Here is a 19,790-nt window from a genome sequence, read left to right on the forward strand (position 1 = left end):
TACGTTGTAAAACAGTGAGCAGCACTCACAAGCCATGTGGCATTAATTAAGGTTGCTCCACAGCGATGGCTCCCATCCCACTGCAGGCTAGCTTGCCAGGGCCATTCACCCTCTTCTACTTCTGTTCCACCAACAATCCTGAGACTCTGACCTAGAGATTTACTTTTTTGTGTGCCGCAGCCTGCAAAAGAGAGAGGGTGGGTGCATTGGTGGGTGCATTAATTAGCAGTTGTTTTAAGCATCAAATTGTGTTACTATGTTCCAAATTTCTTCTACTTTGTGCTCCAATAGTATCAAATATTTTCTCATGCTCTTACCTTTCTGTAAACTGTAATGTTTTATTTAGCTAACTCCTGTTCATTTTGTAAAATTTAAAGCAGTTGTTACCTCTCTAGGATACTTTCTCTAACTACCCTGTCTCCAATCTGGATTAGTTATTACTTTCTTGGTGCTTCCAAAATAATAATAGTAACAAACACACTCTGTGTGTGTGCTTATGTGTATAACAGACACCCTCTGTGTGTGTGCTTATGTGTATGTATACATATTGACATTGTTTATGACAGGGTTCCTCAACCTTGGCACCATTAACATATTGAACTGTTTAATTCTTTGTTGTAGGGGGCTGCCCTGTGCATCACAAGATCTTGGCATATATATACTAGATGCCAGTAGCCCTCTCCCTATATTCACGACAAAAATGCCACAGTGGGTGGGGCATGATAGCTTGGCCAACAATATTTCCCTTGGTTGAGAAATGTTGTTTAAGAATGATGTGTTCATTTATTAGTCTCATGCATCTAGTCCCACTAGAGTATGAGGTGCTTTAGATAGAGATTATATCTTATCCATACTGTATCCCTGTTGTCTAACACAGTGCTAGCACATGGTATGTTCCCAATAAATATTGGTGGCGAGAGTATATGCTATTTAGGTAATGAGATTATCTTTTGGTTTTGTATTTAGTTAATTTTAGAAATTAACCAACTATACGAGCTGGTGAGCAGCACATATTCTTCCACTTTTTAAGAGAAATGTAATGTGCAACAACCCCATAACTATTGAATGTATACTGTAAATCATGGTGGGGTACTTGGCTACAGGAGAAGAAAAGTGCTGGGCCTAGAGTCAGCACTTTTAAAATATAGGTGAAGATAATATCTATGTGTCTAAAGTAATTTTATTGAAATATACTCCATAATTTCCTGCACTTTCCATGACACAGGATTAATAACATCAAGAAGATTTTATCTAGGATATAGTGATAATAAGTCTCTGCCTCTAGCTGAAAAACACAACGTATAGATTTGTTTTATCTTATAGATATCTACAGATAGAACATTGATAAGTAAACATTTCTTGCCTCTTCTTTAACAGCTATACAACTCACTTCCACTACACATCTGCCCCAGGCACCCATACATCCACTCCAAAGTTATCTCAATTTTGCTATTCTTTACTAATAAAATGTGTCTCCGAGATATGATAAAGCACCATGAACTGTACACATATTAATCAAACTTTATCTGTTCTGTCCCATGATATCAACATGAAGTAAACCTAAATGACCTATAATGTTAGCTTTTTTACCTTCAGGTAATGCTATTTTAATAAATATATTAAACTTACAATGGTTCAGATAGTTGTCTGTTTCTGTCTTGTTGATTTCTGAAACACATAGAAATCGTAAATAGAATAGGGTCAGCACATCAGAATTACACTATGCCTCTGAGTATTTTAAATACTAAAAGGCTGCTTAATTTTATTATAAAACAGTATTTCTGGATTATAAAGAAAGCGACATAGTTTGCCATAGACAAACTATGATCATCACATTGCAGAGAATGTGAATGGTGTGTTAAACGTTAATGTGGGTAAGAGTCACATAAGGAGCATATTTATAATGTAAACTCCTGTTCCCTTTCCCAGTAACTCTAATTCAGTAGTTTGTATTGAAGCCCAAGAATTTGGATTTTATACCAGTAAATAAGATGCAGGCAGTCCACAACCCCTCCATGGGAAACACTGCTCTAAACCACAGTATTGATTCTCTAAATGTAATAATACATTTATTAACCATTATTTCAGATTATATCATTAAGCTCATAAGCATAGCCCCATTTGTATAACACACCTGAGTAGCATCTCCGTAAATGTGTACTCACTAACAGTTAAAAACAATGTTACCCCTTTTGAAGTCAAATTTGAAAAGACAGTCTGCCCTCGAATTGTCATTTAGCTCCAGCCAATGACTTCTTAGCTTGCTAACTTCTCACTAGTCAATCTCAAACCCTATGCAAACACTAAGCTAGCCAATAGATGTATAAAACTCTAAGCTCAAACTTCCTGACTCAGCAGAGTTCTAACGACCAAAACTATTCTTTGTACACGGAAGGATGGATGCTCTAAATGCGAAAATATTAGTGGGTTTTTTTCTTTAGTATTTAATAGTATGAATGAAGTGGAAATCTATATTCTAGCAAACCTTCTTTCTGACTTTATTTATTCTGGCTACTTGTGGGGAAAATGGCAAAAATAAGGAAGAATTTACAATTTAGCCTCCGTTAATATTAAAAGGACCACCTCTGATCTCTTTGTTTCAAATAACTTGTTCTCTATCTAAAGCTCTTCCTACAAAAATTTCAAGCTTTGTGTACTGACAGTACTGACAAGGCTGGCTTCATGTGTGACTTACGCATCTGTACTGGGTCTCATATTCACAATGGCTTTGTGCTTGGTACAATGCTCTGCTGTTGCTCACTTGACATTCTTAATAATTTTATCTTGTAACTTGTGTTTTGAAAATGAGGTTCAATAGGATAATAGATCAGAGTATTGGCAGACAAGATATGTGCAATAAGTGTGTCCACGGTTTCTTCCTACCTCATTTGCATATATCATTCACAATTCCCTATGAAACCAGAATTCTAGTGAACCCACAATGCACAGAGGTTCAGCAAGACTCAAAGCAAGTACAAGGTAAGTGGGCTATTCCTTCCATTAAGTAAGTGGAGGTGCACTGACATGCCTTGGAGGCCATGTTTTCTGTTTGAATCAAAACTTGCTTAAAACTCAGAGAAAAGACAATAGCATTCTAATAAACACAGATGAACAACAGAGCCTACCATATCCTTTCTTGCTTCTGTTACTTCTGTGTATTAGCCAACAGCTTTTGCTGAAAACTACAACTTAGAAAGAGAAAGATAGGGAAATCCAGATCTCCTTTTCCTTTTAGTCCTTCCTCACTCTTCAGTAAGCTGAAGGTAGAGTGTTGGTAGAATTTGCTCATACTAACCAGGAAAATAAGAAGAGTCGAGACGGGCGGATCACGAGGTCAGGAGATCGAGACCATCCTGGCTAACACGGTGAAACCCCGTCTCTACTAAAAATACAAAAAACTAGCCGGGCGAGGTGGCGGGCGTCTGTAGTCCCAGCTATTCGGGAGGCTGAGGCAGGAGAATGGCGTAGACCCGGGAGGCGGAGCTTGCAGTGAGCTGAGATCCAGCCACTGCACTCCAGCCTGAGAGACAGAGCCAGACTCCGTCTCAAAAAAAAAAAAAAAGAAAAAAGAAGGGCCATTAACCTTTTGTACTATTGCCATTGATGGCAAAAATAAAAAATAAAAATAAAAAAAACATGTATGTATAAGCTATGAAATACAGTTGCATAATTTCCATGATTTGAAATACAAGTTAAATGTACTTATATATGCAGTTAAATTGACAGTGCACAATATAAACAATTAAACTCATATTAGTAATCAACAAATTTAATTTTTTTTCTCTAAGAATGACAATAATCAGCAAATGAAAACACCATGAAAAGTTGAGAGAGAGACCAGGGAAGAAAGAAAACTCTTATATCTTTGTACTTTTAACAGCACTTTTTTCTTGCTTTTTGAAAACAGATCTAGCATTTTCATTTTGTGCTAGGGTGCATAAATTATGTATCTGTCCCTGACTACTGAAACCTCCTTCCTAAGCAAGTGGGTTGGCTGGCCATCAATTTAGGCATCTACTTAGATCTATCAGATTTTATATTAGCAGTTTGTATTCATTCTCTCTACTTGTCCCCTATTCTCTAGTTCCCGGTGCTGCCATATCCACTGCTGTATCCACTAGCCACATGTGGCCAATGAGCTCTTGCAGTATGGCTAGTCTAAATTGAAATGTACTAGCTATATAAAATATTACTAGATTTCAGATCCTTACTACAAAAAAAGTGAAATATTTGATGAATAATTTTTACATTATTTGTTTAAATGATAATACTTTGGACATATTGGGTTGAATATACTTTAGACATATTGGGTTGAATATACAAATTATTGAAAATTAATTTTACATGATTATTTTTGTTTTTAATGTAACTTCTAGAAAATGTAACATTATACTTGTGCCCACATAGTATTTCTATAGACCTGCATTGTTCTGTAACATATGACTCAGCCCTTAGCCAGACCTTAATTTCCACTGAGGATCTCATATTTCTTATTTTCTAAATGTGAGGACCTATCATCACTTGTTTTGTCCCATGTGGCCCTACAAGCAATAACAACAAGAACAACAAAAATCTACCTAAATTTTTCGTTTATAGGTGTAAATATACCAAAAATAAGTTTATTATAAATGTTTCACTGGTGAAAATTTAAGGGAAGAAAGTATAGCAAGGCATATTAATGATGTTTGAAAACAAATGTGTAAATGACATGAATCTTTCCATATGCCATACCCTCAGAACATACAATGAAAGCAACAAGAAAAAGAAGAAGATACAAAGCCATTTTATTCACTTATAATTGGATTCTATAGCCAAACTATAAAGTGTAATATAAAGAAAACTGCTCAGGAGTTAATAAAAAGCTTGCATGGGAGGCCTAAGTTTAGGGCAGTTTTAAAAATTAAAATACTTCATTAGGACCAATTTAGTTCCAAAGAAATATACTGTTGGTGGCAAGACCCCACAATTAAAGGATATCAAAAAAAAATTTTTTTAATGAGTGCCAAGATCAAACCTAACATGAAACCGTTCTATGAATGAAAAATAAGAGAAATTAACTTACTTTTAATATTAACTGACTGAGGATCTACTTTAGGGGGTCCTACAGCATCTTGCAGCTTTTCATGTAAAACACGTTGAACAATTTTATTTATAGTTTCAGGATCCTCAGTAGAGTGAAATCTACAAATCAACAGCATATGAGCCAACACTCCATGTTTCTGTTGACTGTGGGCCAAAAAAGAAGAAAATGAAAGAAAGAAAAAAAATAAAGGAAGAAAGAAAGGCAGGAAGGGAGGGAGGGAGGAAGAAAGAAAAGGAAGGAAGGAAGGAGGAAGGAAGGAAGGAGGAAGGAAGGAAGGAGGAAGGAAGGAAGGAAGAAGGAAGGAAGGAAGGAGGAAGGAAGGAAGAAGGAAGGAAGGAAGGAAGGAAGGAAGAAGGAAGGAAGGAAGGAAGGAAGGGGAAGCAAAGGGAAGGGAAGGGAGGAAGGAGAGAGAGGGAGAGAGAGAGAAAGAAAAGAAAAGAAAGAAGGGTAATATCTCAGTCTGCTTTTTTCTTTATCGCTTACATGAAATGCACACATAAAATAAATTCATAAATGTTTCCTTCTATATTGCTACTGTTTAGTATGTGAAGAACCACAAATTCAGTCTCTCATATAGTGAGCTAGTCTGTTCATGGTATCCCTTACCTTCAAAAGGTCTAGTTAAGTATATGGTTATTAATATAAAAACACACCTTTCAAAAACCATTCAAAATTATCAAATACAATGTGTCTGTGGTTTTGAATTTCAGGTTTTATTCTTATATCTCTAGTCTACTTACCTCCCCTAAACAATCTTCAGGCTATCCTAAACAACTCCCAATCCTAAGATATCAGAATGCTTTACCAAATTGTACTAACTTCATGTAACTGTCTTTTCAACACAGAGAATTAATTAGTCTTAATACCATTTGTATGAATTACTACCTTGGAATCATCCTGCCAGTTACTTCACCCACTCACTTTCATAGTCACTTCTGAAAGAACCTAACTCTTCACTATATATTGCATCAACTACTACTCTCATAAACTGGAAGTGGGAATACAAATTAGAGTCTTATTTTTGGATAGCAGTTTTATCTATTATAAGTTTGAATATCTGTCTTCTCTGATACAGCATTTCCACTTCCAGAAATTAAATATTCAAATGCACTCATGAATTTGTGCAAGGACAGACCTATATACATGTTAATTGTAACATTATTTTCAAGACAGGAAAATAAATAACAACCCAAGTATCCTAGTTGACAAAGCCAGTGGATTCTTTTCAGTATTTATATTACTCAGTCAGGATTATTTGTCAATGCCAACCACACTCTCTTTGAAACTTCTTCTTTTGCATCGGTGGTGCCTCTGTCATGATTTTTCTATCTTCCTGCTCTTTCCCTATATCTAAGGCTCCCATATTCCTTCCATCACCTTAAATATTGTTCTTCAAGCTTTCTTCATCATCCTTTTCATTCCCTTTTATTATTCTTTTTCCGAGAAATTTACGCCCATGCTTCCAAATTTTTGAGTTGATCGTGAGCAAATTTCTATCTTCTGCTCAGTTCCATTTCCCTCTACCAGGTCACACTCATTTTTCAGGTTCATATGGTCCCTTAGTATGTAAATTCAACATCTCCAAAATTGACTTAATCTTTTCAATACACTTGCTCTTCTCACGATTGCAGTAACAGAAGACAGAATAATGAGTAGCAGTAGCAAGATTACTGGAATAAAGAGGTGAACAAATTACAAAGCTATTGGGAAAATAGAATTAGTAGTACTTAGTTATTCATAAAATATGAGGGGCCCAGGAAAGGAAGGAGTATTTGATGACTTTCAAGTTTCTCATTTATGTGACTGGATTCTTCCTGAGTTAGGGAATTTTCTGTGGAATTTCCACATGGGGATGTGTATATAGTGATAGAAATCAAAAACATAGTTCAGACTGGAGATAGAAATTTGTATTTCAATAGAATACGAGGCCATGTGGGTGAATGAGGTCCCCCTGAGAAAGTGAAACTTAAAGTTGAGAGAAGTAGTTTGCAGATTCAAGAAAGGGCACTATCTCAAACACCAGAGAGTACACAATTTTTAGAACAGAGGGATCAAAGTAATGCCTTAGAGATATCAGCTAAGTAATAGAATGGCAGGAAACTTTTAGAGTTTTGTCATTGGAATAATTTTGGAAATAGTTATTATTCTATTTTTTAATACAAATAATTTGTATTATGGCAATATTGTATTGAAAATTCTTATAATATTTTCCTTAATATTATGTTCTAAACCTATATATGAATGGTTAGTTGACAGATGAGATCTTCTCAGCTATGTATTTTGAGAATAGAGGGATGGAATAGAAGAAGGTAAACAAGATTGACTAATAGGAGGAAGAAGAGCTAAAGACAAACCTGATCTACTACACTGTCTTACATGGGCACTACTTGCCATTAAACCAAGGATATGTGTTAGATCTATCTGTACATAGTACTATCTGTACTTAGTAAGTTTCTCAGAAAACAGTTTTACAGCATAGGCACCAATTATACCTCTGTCCCCAGCAATCACCTTGCAAATGCTTACTTTGGGATTTAAGAAATGAATAAGGGACTTTGTAACCCATGACTCACACAGAACAAGTGTCAAATGTTTGTTGAATTGAATTATACGTTTAACACTTCAAAACATATTTATTGCTGAGCAGATTAACAGCTTCAACTTTAAATTCAGAAGTTCGCAATTCAGATTTACATACCTGAACTTGATAACCTGAGACTTGACAAATTCTTCCCTTAATGGAGATTTATAAAATGCATTTTTCACCTGTTTGAAAAATATTCAAAATATGTCAGCAAGAACTTTATGAAATTCCACAAATTAATTCAAAGCTTTTTAGAAAATTAAAAAAACAAAACAGTGCAAAAGGCATTGACATTTCGCAGTGAGCTGAACTTGAGGAAGCTTGAGGAATCTACTGCAGTATTCTCAGTGATTTCAACTGAACTCTGTCTTAGGAATGATAGGAGTAGGGGACTGCAGTGGGGTCAGAAGTGACATCTGCTGTACTAATGCTCAGAAAGAGACAAAAGAAAATGAGCATCCTGGTTCTTGAAAATTAAGAGTGAGCAATTTTACCTGGAGATAAGGACTTTTACTGCCCATAGAAAAAGGAAATGAAATAATTCTGCCACGTAATAACTGGATTATAGAAATGAGTGCATGTCCATGTCAAATGCTTCCCAAACCTAGTGACAAAGTTGTCAAGTATCCTGGCGTAATGTACACCCAGTTCGGCACTCCAAATGCTTATAGAAAGACCCAGGTGAACTGGGATGCTTAGCCTAAGTTTTACTCTACTAAAGTGAAAGAATCTGTTTTTGTAGAGATGTTAGTTATTATTCTAAATAAGAATTCTAGGCAACTTAATTTTTTAATTAGGAGTTTACGCAAGGAAACACTTCAAGGTCTTCTTGTTTCCAGTATGTGGATATATAGTATGTAGTAAGTAAACACTTACTACATGCTGGTGATTAACAGAAGCAATGAGACTTTTAATTCTTTCTTACATTTTATTAATTCCAAATTGTTTTACCTAAGGACAGTTCTTGCAATTATGAGACAAAGCTGAATAGCACAAGACCTCTGAATAGGATGACAGTATTCACAAGAAAATTTTTATTTAAGGGTTAATTTTTGTCAAGTAACTTCAAAACTATTATTAATTTTGAAGGCATTAAAGAGTTCTATGTATATTCCTTTAGATTTAAATCTGTCTGGATTTTATTTACTTAAATAAAATGCACTTGAATGGCACAAAGAACAAGGGCAATAGTGCTATCTCTTCTTGACCTTTTTAGTTCAATTTCACTTTCTTCATTTTGCAAATGTATTTAGTCTTAGAGAAGAGCCTGATCAAATATTTCCCTGATTGGGTGTTTGCAAGGGCAAATGTAACCAGGATTCAACCTCTGTCTCAGCAAGCTGGCCAAATCCCCAGGCTGTTTTCTACTGGGCGGTTTCAGGGTCTCACTTCCATTCTTGTTCAGGTTATTGGAACTGGAAGACAATTTGGAAATTATCTAATCTAATGCCTTTATTTTCACATAAGGAACTTTGTCCAGAATTATAAATTGATAGGTCAAGTGATGTATCATTAGCTAGTAGGTACCACTGAAGCTACATGTGCCTCCCAGCTCCTAGCTCAGTGTTCTTTGCATCACATTATACCACGAATTACCTCACAGACTGCCAGGAAAAGTTAAATTATTATTTAATTAATCTGATAATGATAAGAATTTACCACTTAGGCCCTTGTTTTTTGGCCCATGCTGCTAATTTTTCCAGTTTCTTTTTTTTTTTTTTTTTTGAGACGGAGTCTCGCTCTGTCGCCCAGGCTAGAGTGCTGTGGCTGGATCTCAGCTCACTGCAAGCTCCGCCTCCCGGGTCACGCCATTCTCCTGCCTCAGCCTCCCGAGTAGCTGGGACTACAGGCGCCCGCCACCTCGCCCGGCTAATTTTATATATATATATATTTTTTTTTTTTTTTTTTTTTTTTTTTTGAGACGGAGTCTTGCTCTGTCGCGGGGCTGGAGTGCAGTGGCCGGATCTCAGCTCACTGCAAGCTCCGCCTCCGGGTTCACGCCATTCTCCTGCCTCAGCCTCCCGAGTAGCTGGACTACAGACGCCCGCCACCTCGCCCGGCTAGTTTTTTGTATTTTTTTTTTTAGTAGAGACGGGGTTTCACAGTATTCGCCAGGATGGTCTCGATCTCCTGACCTCGTGATCCGCCCGTCTCGGCCTCCCAAAGTGCTGGGATTACAGGCTTGAGCCACCGCGCCCGGCCATATATTTTTTAGTAGAGACGGCGTTTCACCGTGTTAGCCAGGATGGTCTCGATCTCCTGACCTCGTGATCCACCCGTCTCGGCCTCCCAAAGTGCTGGGATTACAGGCTTGAGCCACCGCGCCCGGCCTAGTTTCTTAAGTATTTAATTGATCCCTCAAGATGAATATTGATGCATTAATGGTAGAGTTGCATATCTGTGGATTTACGTACTAAAAGCTAGTTGAAGGTTAAATATTTTTAAAAACTGAGTAGAGTTGCATATCTGTGGATTTACTACATATTTTTGTACCAAAAGCTGGTTGAAGGTTAGATACTTTTAAAAACTAAGAGACTTTTTAGGTATGTGCCTAAAGAGTTTCAGTCTTGGCAATCTTCTGCTCAGGGTCTCTTTTTTTAGGAAGTGTAGGATACAGCAAATATATTTTAGGCCACACTTACATTTCCAGAATCTCTGGACTCTGCTGATCAACAGTATAGCACTAGCTAAGGAAAAGTAAGTAAGAAGGACCTGACTGAATGGCTAAAGTTTCTTTGGTTCAGCCCTGAGAGTGATATTGAGCTAAGTGATGTATTGTCTGTTTTGTTTTATATTCCTTGGGTTAGGGCCTCTTTTCATTTTGCAAATACACAGGGATCTGTTAGTTCAATGGATCTTCTAGAAGCTAGGATGCTAAAAATATGGTAAAAATTGACAGCAAATGCACTACAAGTGGATGACAAATTGCTTACCATTGATTCAAGTCTCTGGCTCATTTCCGTAAAATTGTTAGAAGCCTCTCTGCCAAACTCAGCATATAGTTTGTCAGTTGTAAATGACAATGTGCTATAGTAATTGTAGGTCTTCCTTTGATCTACAAGGAAAGAAGCAAAACCCTATCTTAATTTTTATCAGATGGGTGTAAAGCATCATTATTTCCCCACTTGGTTGTTGCTAGAAGACTGAAACAGGAAGGAATGCTCTTAGCACAGATCATCATCATCATCATCCTGCCCCAGGCCTCATAGTTATCTCAGGATAAAAAACAACATTTATCATCATGTGATTTAGAGTATAAAAGCTGTAAGAAATGCCTGGTGTTCCTGGAGTACTGTCCAAGTAGCTCATCGGAAGAGTGGGCTAATTATTCATGTGTTATTCATTCCTCAGTAAGCCACAAGAGAGAGCAAGTCATGCCATCTGAGCATACAAACAGGGATGGATTCAGAAGCCTCCCAAGGGTCACTGTATTTGTATATTCCAAATGTAGATTTTCTTTTCCCTTCCATCAACTATACATCAATTCTGTCCACAAGAACTCTAGTTTGAGAAAATTTATTTTGGCTGAAAAGGAAGATGAGGTTGGGAATTAAAATGCAAGGGATTCAGTAAATAGAAGTTTAGGGAGCTAAAGTTGCCACCTGGCATAATCTTCCAGGGACACTATTTAGTTTCACCCGGCTCCCTTGTCACTGCATGTATGTTTTTCCCACTAACCACAGGGGTTGGCTTGTCTGCTCCTTAGCCACTGTCTCTACCTTCTGCATCCAATTTAAGCAACCCACATTTTTGACCTGCTGAAAAGTTAATGTCACATAACTTTTCCTCTACCCTCCAGTGCATGAAGCAAGCACACAGCCCTCAGAAAATTAATGTATTCATTCAACAAATATTAATGCCAGCCACTTTTCAGCGAGAGACACTGTGTCAAGCATTAGAAATACACAGGTGATCAAGACAGTTGTGTGTAGTTACTATAGGAAAGCAGAGTGTGGCTCATCCAGTCACAGTCTCTCTCCTCCTCTCTCTTCCTTCCTATTCTTTCCCTCTTCACTTAAACCGCAGAAGAAAAGGAAACTCACACTGAACACCAATGTCCCTGGTACAGTCACATATCTCATTTAATTTACAATAACTCCACAAAAAGGCAATATTATCCACATTTAACAGACTACAGTCTTGGAAATGTAAATAACTTGCCCAAGCCCAGCAGGGCATAGCCAAGACTAACTTCCAGAGTACAGACTTATTTCACAAGCTGCTTCTTAGAGAGAGAGAGAGAGAAAAAAAAAAAACACTTACTGAAGCTACAGGACAAGTCTTTTGTTGTATAAAAGTTGTTCAAAAAACTACTAGCATATTTCAAAAAAACACCCTGGCCATCCAGAGGATTTGATGGGACAGAGAGAGAAGCACTATCAGACTCTGACAAGGGCTGGGGAGGGGTTGGTGATGAATAAAAGAGATGAATGGCAGGCAGAAGACACTGAAAGTTGAGTCGCCAGAGTACTAGAGACCTAAGAGAAGGACTTGGGAGGTTTTACTCTTTCTCCATCCTTCCTCACCTCCCTTTCTCTGAATGGAAGGTTCAAACCTAACTTCAAGTAAGGTTTCAAATGTATTGAAATACTGGGACATAACTCATAACTATCTCTGTAAACTACTGTTCTATTACATTTGTATTTGTAAACATCTGCCTCATAGTTAGCTATAACTTTATGTGGAATTATATCCATTCTTCTAGAATTCTGCTTCAAATTTTAATGTAAAAGTGAACCGCCTAGGGAGCGTGTTAAAATGCAGATTCTGGTACATGAGGTCTAAAGTTAGACTCAAGCTTTTGCATTTCTAACAAGCTCCCAAGTGATGTTGATGCTTCTGGTAGCTAACCATATGTTAAATAGCAAGGTTCTAGACAGAATGGTAACAGACCCCACTATATCCTTAAATGTAGTTTTTTTGACTTATTAGATTGAATGATTTAAAATTGTCATTGGTACAGGTCAAAAATAGTCAAATATCGGCAATTGCATATGGTTTAACCAAGTTAACAACTTATTATCTGTGCTCAATATTTCACTTTACTCTGTAGACTAAAGCATGCCACTGTTAAAATGTATTACCAGCTGCCATAAATATATGGTATGAGTAGTTACTACAACATGTTAGGAATATTAACAGAAAAGTTAAAAATAAGGATAAACACGAGTATCTTTCTAGCAGGTTTGTGATTCTATAATCTGCAATGGTGTTGCTTATAACAGATTCATCTTCTGACATCCAAATCACACAGGGGCAGAAATGCACGACCAAAGGCCCCAGACACGAACTGTATACAGAATTGTATGTTGTCCTGGGCTTTATGAAATAAGAACCAATATGATGTTTTTCCAAATATGATTACCTTTATCTGTATCTGTCTATTTCTGTAACAGATTTTTTTGGTTTGGTTTGGTTATTTTGGCATGTCAGCTTCTAAATGTTCATCTGCTGAAACCATTCTGTTAGTTTATACCCCAAAACAGAAAGCAGGTCACAAACAGAAGACAGTAACACACATCACAACAATCACTGTTTATTCAGGTGTACTGTGTGGGCAGTGGAAGCTGTGTGTTCAATATTACTCAATTGATCATCCAAACAACAGGATTCAGAAACAGGTTACTGAAAAAATTCTTGCCAAGTTTTCACTGTGTACATATGAGTAAGATTGATGAATCTTATAAAACTTGGCTTGGGAAGAGGCAAATGAGAAGTAGTAAGGGACATTTTCTCTCACTGAGGTGATTAGCCCCTAGTATTACTAGGAATTCCTTGTGAAGTCAGACAAGCCAACGTATGGCCCAGGAACATATCATAGGTACAATTCATTTGATATTATCACTCAGTATGTAATCCACCTAACATGTGTCAAGACTCTGATAAATTCTAGACACACAAAAGTGTGTAAAACAGTCCTAGGCATCCATGGGGACAAATAATGATGCTTACAACAAAGTGGGACTCAGTATACTCAGCAGAATTGTAGAACTATAAAGTTATTTCAGCAATTCATTTGTATTTAAAGTATGCTCCAGGCCTGGCACAGTGGCTTACGCCTGTAATCCCAACACTTTGGGAGGCCAAAGCAGGCAGATCGTTTGAGGTCAGAAGTTCAAGACCAGCCTGATGAACATGATGATACCCTGTCTCTGCTAAAAATAGAAAAAGTTAGCTGGGTGTGGTGGCACACGCCTGTAATCTCAGGCACTCAGGAGGCTGGGGCACAAAAATCACTTGAACCCAGGAGGCGGGGGTTACAGTGAGCCAAGGTCAAGCCACTGCACTACAGCCTGAGAACAGATCAAGACTCCATTTCAAAAACTAAAAAAAAAAAAAAGTATGCTACAGAAAAATCTATTAATAATATGCAGACACTCCAAATTTAAAGACCTGCCTGTATGCAAATTCTACCAAAAAAAAATCTTTGTTTTAAATATTTTTTTAAACTAACCAGAAATGATCCATCTTGCTTTGGAAATTGAGATTACACTTGCATGGACAGTAGAGGAAGATAACCAGATTGAAGAGTACTCTTTCTCGTTATTGGAAAGCAACTTCAACAAGGTCCCAATTAAATTAGAATCAAGTGATTAGCTTCTATGGTTACGGTGCCTTGAACATCAAGTATAATCTAGTAACAGAAGGAGATATTAAACTAACAGGTCACGGTTAAGTCAAGTAATTAAAACCCGAAGCAAAGTAGGAGGAAACTTCAGAAGGGTTGTTACATCCTGGAGAACAGTTCTGAAGTACCCTGGAGACCTTTCTAATAACATAGCAACTAACAGTTCATCTAGCGATGAGGTACCTGATAACCGCAGGGTGAACTTCTTTATAATGAGCTTTCTCAGCATACTCTATCCTCTTTAATCACCTACAATATATCCTAAGATGAGATTTTAATAACAGAAATAGGCACTTATTCAACAATACATCACTATGACTATTTTTCTAACTTCCTGCTACAGAATAGAGCCTACTTTTTTATGACTCCAGATTGTGTCATTGATTTATTGGCATGTCAGGACTTCAACGAGTTGGATTTTTTTTTTTTTTTTTCTTTTTGAGACCAAGTCTTTCTCTGTTGCCAAGGCTGGAGTGCAGTAGCATGATCTCGGCTCACTGAAACCTCCGCCTACTGGATTCAAGTGATTCTCCTGCCTCAGCCCCCCTAGGAGCTGGGACTACAGGTGTACACCATCATATCTGGCTTTTTTTTTTCTTTCTTTCTTTCTTTTTTTTTTTTTTTATTATACTTTCAGTTCTAGGGTACATGTGCATAATGTGCAGGTTTGTTACATATGTATACTTGTGCCATGTTGGTGTGCTGCACCCATCAACTCGTCAGCACTCATCAATTCGTCATTTATATCCGGTATAACTCCCAATGCAATCCCTCCCCCCTCTCCCCTCCCCATGATAGGTCCCGATGTGTGATGTTCCACTTCCCGAGTCCAAGTGACGTCATTGTTCAGTTCCCACCTATGAGTGAGAACATGCGGTGTTTGGTTTTCTGTTCTTGTGACAGTTTGCTAAGAATGATGGTTTCCAGCTGCATCCATGTCCCTACAAAGGACGCAAACTCATCCTTTTTTATGGCTGCATAATATTCCATGGTGTATATGTGCCACATTTTCTTAATCCAGTCTATCATAGACGGACATTTGGGTTGATTCCAAGTCTTTGCTATTGTGAATAGTGCCGCAATAAACATACGTGTGCATGTGTCTTTATAGCAGCATGATTTATAATCCTTGGGTATATACCCAGTAGTGGGATGGCTGGGTAATATGGTACATCTAGTTCTAGATCCTTGAGGAATCACCATACTGTTTTCCATAATGGTTGAACTAGTTTACAATCCCACCAACAGTGTAAAAGTGTTCCTATTTCTCCACATCCTCTCCAGCACCTGTTGTTTCCTGACTTTTTAATGATTGCATTTTTTCCTTTTTTTTAGTAGAGACAGGGTTTCACCATGTTGGCCAGCCTGACCTCAAACTCCTGACCTCAAGTGATCCACTCGCCTCAGCCTCCCAAAGTGCTGGGATTACAGGTGTGAGCCGCTGCACCCGGTCAGAATTATTTTAAATCAAAGTGCTTGCCCTGTGACCTCAAACAACTCAAGACATTGGTTCTAGCTATGCTGTAGTTTTCCCTTGATAAATATTCACTTATTGCTTATTAAAGAAGATGCAAATGAGCATGCTGTTCCCAGCAGAAAGCATCACACATCAAAGATAGAAAAAATAATCCTCCTTGACTTATGAGCACTAAATAAGAGACAAAGCAGGTAAAGATTCCTTTGTACAGGTTATGCAAATGAATCTTAGTAATGAATGAATAAGCCTGAGGCAAATCAAAACAGCAAGGTATGAGGAAATATTTGGGGTAAATTACATGATGCCAAGGCAGCTTATACTTACTGTATCTCACATAATGAACAGTGAGTCCAATGCACACTGCCAGGACGATCAGGGATATGAAGATGACGAGGCCGATAACCCAGGGCTCCCAACAAACTCTTTTCCTAGCCCTCACCACATCCGGCCTAAGGAAGAAAGTAAATAGATAGATTATTTCAGAGCATGCAACACATCCACTCCTTAGACAAAACAGATATTTTTGTGGAATAAAGGACATTCATTTGGAGGGTCGTGTACTATCTGGGTTTAGAGCACACCCTGGTTCCAGGCTGCTGAAGCCAATCCTGACTCTGACTCCTGTTGTTAGGCAAGTAGTTTGACTTTTCTGTGCTTCAGTTTCTTCATCCATAAAAGGAAGATGATAATGATAGTACCTATTTCATATGATTATTGTGAGAATTAAATGAAGTACTATATATAAAGTGCTTGTAACAATGCCTGACATGTAGAAAGTGCAATATTAAATGTTAGCTATCACTTGTTGAGCCAGCCACGCACTTGATATAGAGTTAGACACTGCAGGAGCTACAAAAATATTTTAAGCCTTTTCTCTAGCACTTTAGAATCTTAAATATCCTTTTTAAGTATGTTACAGCTTGAAGCATACCAGGTTTCAGATAGAGTTGCTAATTCTATGCTTCTAATTTTCCGATCTATTTCCAAACCGAACTTTGAGGATATCTAGAAGAGACAACCAGAGGCCCCTTCCTAAAGAACCTGAGGTTTTGAGCTAATATTTACCTCTAAGCTTTAATGATGCTACAGGAAATTCTTTTTGCTTGAGGTTCCCTCAACTTCTTCTATTTGTTCTGCCTTCAAAAATACGTGTAACTGGAAAACACTGATCCACATGATGTTTGTTTGATTGGTAAAATTGTCCCATTGGGTTATAATATTTGGTAAGCAAACTCTAAAACCAGAAATGTGAAATAATAAGTCAGAGATAACTAAGGAGTTTGAATATGATACTGCTATTTTAGATTTCTTGAGGCATTTACCATGCCAGTATATGCTATACTTTTTGTTTTTTTTCTAGAGCGCTGTCTGCTATATGAGGACTTGAGGAAAACATGGTATTCTCCTGAAGGAGTACTGGGTGTTGAATCAGAATAAGGAGAATTCTAAGTGCAGCCCTTTCATTAACAGATCTGTGACTTGGACAAATCATTTAAACTCTGAGCTCAATTTCTCCATATATCAGTAAGGAGCAGCATAACCATTCCGTCTAAAGTGCTTTGGGACCTAGAATTAGATCATGAATGTGTAAACAGCAAAGCATTTCACAATAAATACTCTTTGTTTACAGAAATCAAGAACACTATGTTTCCTGATGATATAGGATCAGGAAGTGATGATATTATCATGTTGGCCCCTGTCACACCATCATTACATCCTGGCTCTGGCTGGGCACAAAATAAAAAGCATTGGCACAGAACTCAGTGGTATTATCATCACTACACAATCCTGTCCCTGGGGAAGGCACTGAGATGTGGTGGAAGGCTCCAGGGACTCTGCTTGTTCTCCCGCCTTGTTCCTGTGATTTTTCCATGGGTCTGTAACCAAGCTTTATCTTACTCTCCCCAACCTTTCCCATCTCCAGTTTTCCCTTGAGTAGAATTCCAAACACCTGTTCCTAGAATGACAATTTCTGCAATATAAAAAGACTTCTCCACAATGAGATTACTTTTTATGTGCAACTGTGCCTAAGAAACCCCCAAAACTGACTCCTATTCCTTCATCCCTGAATGCTTGCTATTCATCTGTTGCAGAAAAAAGGAGATGAGTATAACAGACATAAGCAAAACTGTTGAGGGGAATACGGGCAGAGGTTTCTCAACTAATATCAAAACATGTCAGATGAAGAATATGAATTTGTGTAGAAAACATGAAATTATCAAAAATACATGATTGCTATGTAGAATTGTGAAATATTAGATACTTTCTATTTGTTCTACAGTAAGTTTTAATCAAGATAAAAATGTAAACAATGCAGCCATTCTATTGATGAGGTAGGTTTCATATATTAACATTAAAAAGGTTAATGATAAGTTTTAATTTAAAAAAGTTATAGAACCATATGCATTCCATGTCTCAGTTTTTCTAAATAATAAAACTATATATATATATATATATATCTGTGCATAACAAAATATACAGAAGACACAACAATTTTTTTTTTCAGTAAGAAGCAGAATAACAAATAAGTGAGAAACTTTAATTTTAATTCGTGGTTTTGTTTGTTTTATGGTGGATTTTTTAAGAACAAACATTTTGACTTTCAAATTAAAAGAAAGTGAGAGAGAGACATAGGACATTCTTAAAATATGAAAAAAAAATAAGGAAGATTACATATGTATTTTCATGGAATTCACATCACTGCAGTGTCCAAGGTACCACTGTGATTCCTTTTCTGACCCCCACCTTCCCACATTATTCACGACTATTTTAGTGACATGCTCTCCTGGGTGGCTAGAAGAAGACGAAAGGGATAACATGGGACAAAGAAAAAAGAGAATCTGGTCAAAAATACTTTGAATAAACAATTAAGAGATTATATTTCTGAGTCCTGCCACCAACTCATTTATTATATAGTCTTGTACCCACAGATTCAATTATCTGTCTTAATTTCTCCATATGAAAAACAAGGATAATAAGTCCAGACTCCTCCTGACCTAATGAGCTAGGTAGGGATAAAAATGATAAGGCAGTATGGTACTTTGAGCTCCCAAGTGGAAAAATCATTGTACAAATAACAAGGATGATAATTATTATCATCATTATTTTAATTATTAGTAATAGTGGTAATGGCCACATTACTAAGATGTTTGTCATTTGAAACTTTATTTGTTCTTTTCCCAGTCTGTATAGCATTGTTTTTCAAACTGATTCACCATATTTGTTTAGCTTTTTTGAGATATAATTGACCCTATTTCTTTCTTACTTTTTTATTTTCTCAGTAAGTGATTCAATACTGAATTCCTCCAAATTACATGTGAAAGAAAATGTGCTCAAAAAAATAGTAAAGTGAAGGAATAAATTTATTTTACATATCAACAGACATTTGTATAATTAACCTCCTCCTGAACATACATAAACACTTTTCCAGTCATTATTTTCATCTATCAAAACTTATGTGCACCTATTCATGTAAAATCACCTTCAGATAGACTGATTGAATTCTAATAGCTTTAGTAATATAAAATTGCTTTCTTTATATGATTTTCTTTTCAATCTGGGGACAAATATAATTAGTGACAAGTCAAGTGAATATAACAGTTAAAATATGCTTATGCTTTTTTAGCCCCAAATTGCCAGAAAACAAGCAATATGTTTAGATCTGCATTATTATTTTCACTTATTAACGTGTCATTTTTAGAATAGTGCTAAAAAGGAAAAGCAGCAGCAACAGCAAAAAGACAAGGGGAAAAAGGTACTAATGCAAATAAAGCTAATGGCAAGCACTGGAAAATGACAAGTCAGGCTCAATGTTTCAAAGAAAAATTTACCAGAACAAGTCTCTTCACAGCAATACCATCAATCAAGAGTGGGTCTTTTTTACAAAAGTCGAAATTATACTTTAAGAGCTGAGGTACATGTGCAGAACGTACAGGTTTGTTACATAGATATGCACGTGCTATGGGGGATTGCTGCACCCATCAACTCGTCGTCTACATTAGGTATTTCTCCTAATGCT

General features: G+C 36.9%; 1 protein-coding gene across 1 annotated transcript in view; it reads right to left on the reverse strand.

Annotated features, from left to right (window-relative positions):
- Positions 1-19,790, reverse strand: part of TMPRSS11E (transmembrane serine protease 11E) — a 54,850-nt gene that overhangs the window by 22,296 nt on the left and 12,764 nt on the right. Inside the window, exons 2-7 of the mRNA XM_033214536.1 lie at positions 16,097-16,221; positions 10,601-10,722; positions 7,782-7,849; positions 5,063-5,226; positions 1,630-1,668; positions 4-181 (exon numbers count right to left, since the gene is read on the reverse strand). Of these exons, the coding sequence (XP_033070427.1) occupies positions 4-181; positions 1,630-1,668; positions 5,063-5,226; positions 7,782-7,849; positions 10,601-10,722; positions 16,097-16,221 (696 nt within the window). The remainder of the gene's footprint in view (positions 1-3; positions 182-1,629; positions 1,669-5,062; positions 5,227-7,781; positions 7,850-10,600; positions 10,723-16,096; positions 16,222-19,790) is intronic.

The sequence above is a fragment of the Trachypithecus francoisi genome, unplaced genomic scaffold (genome assembly GCF_009764315.1).
Source record: "Trachypithecus francoisi isolate TF-2019V2 unplaced genomic scaffold, Tfra_2.0 Lachesis_group1, whole genome shotgun sequence".
NCBI classification, from domain to species: domain Eukaryota; kingdom Metazoa; phylum Chordata; class Mammalia; order Primates; family Cercopithecidae; genus Trachypithecus; species Trachypithecus francoisi.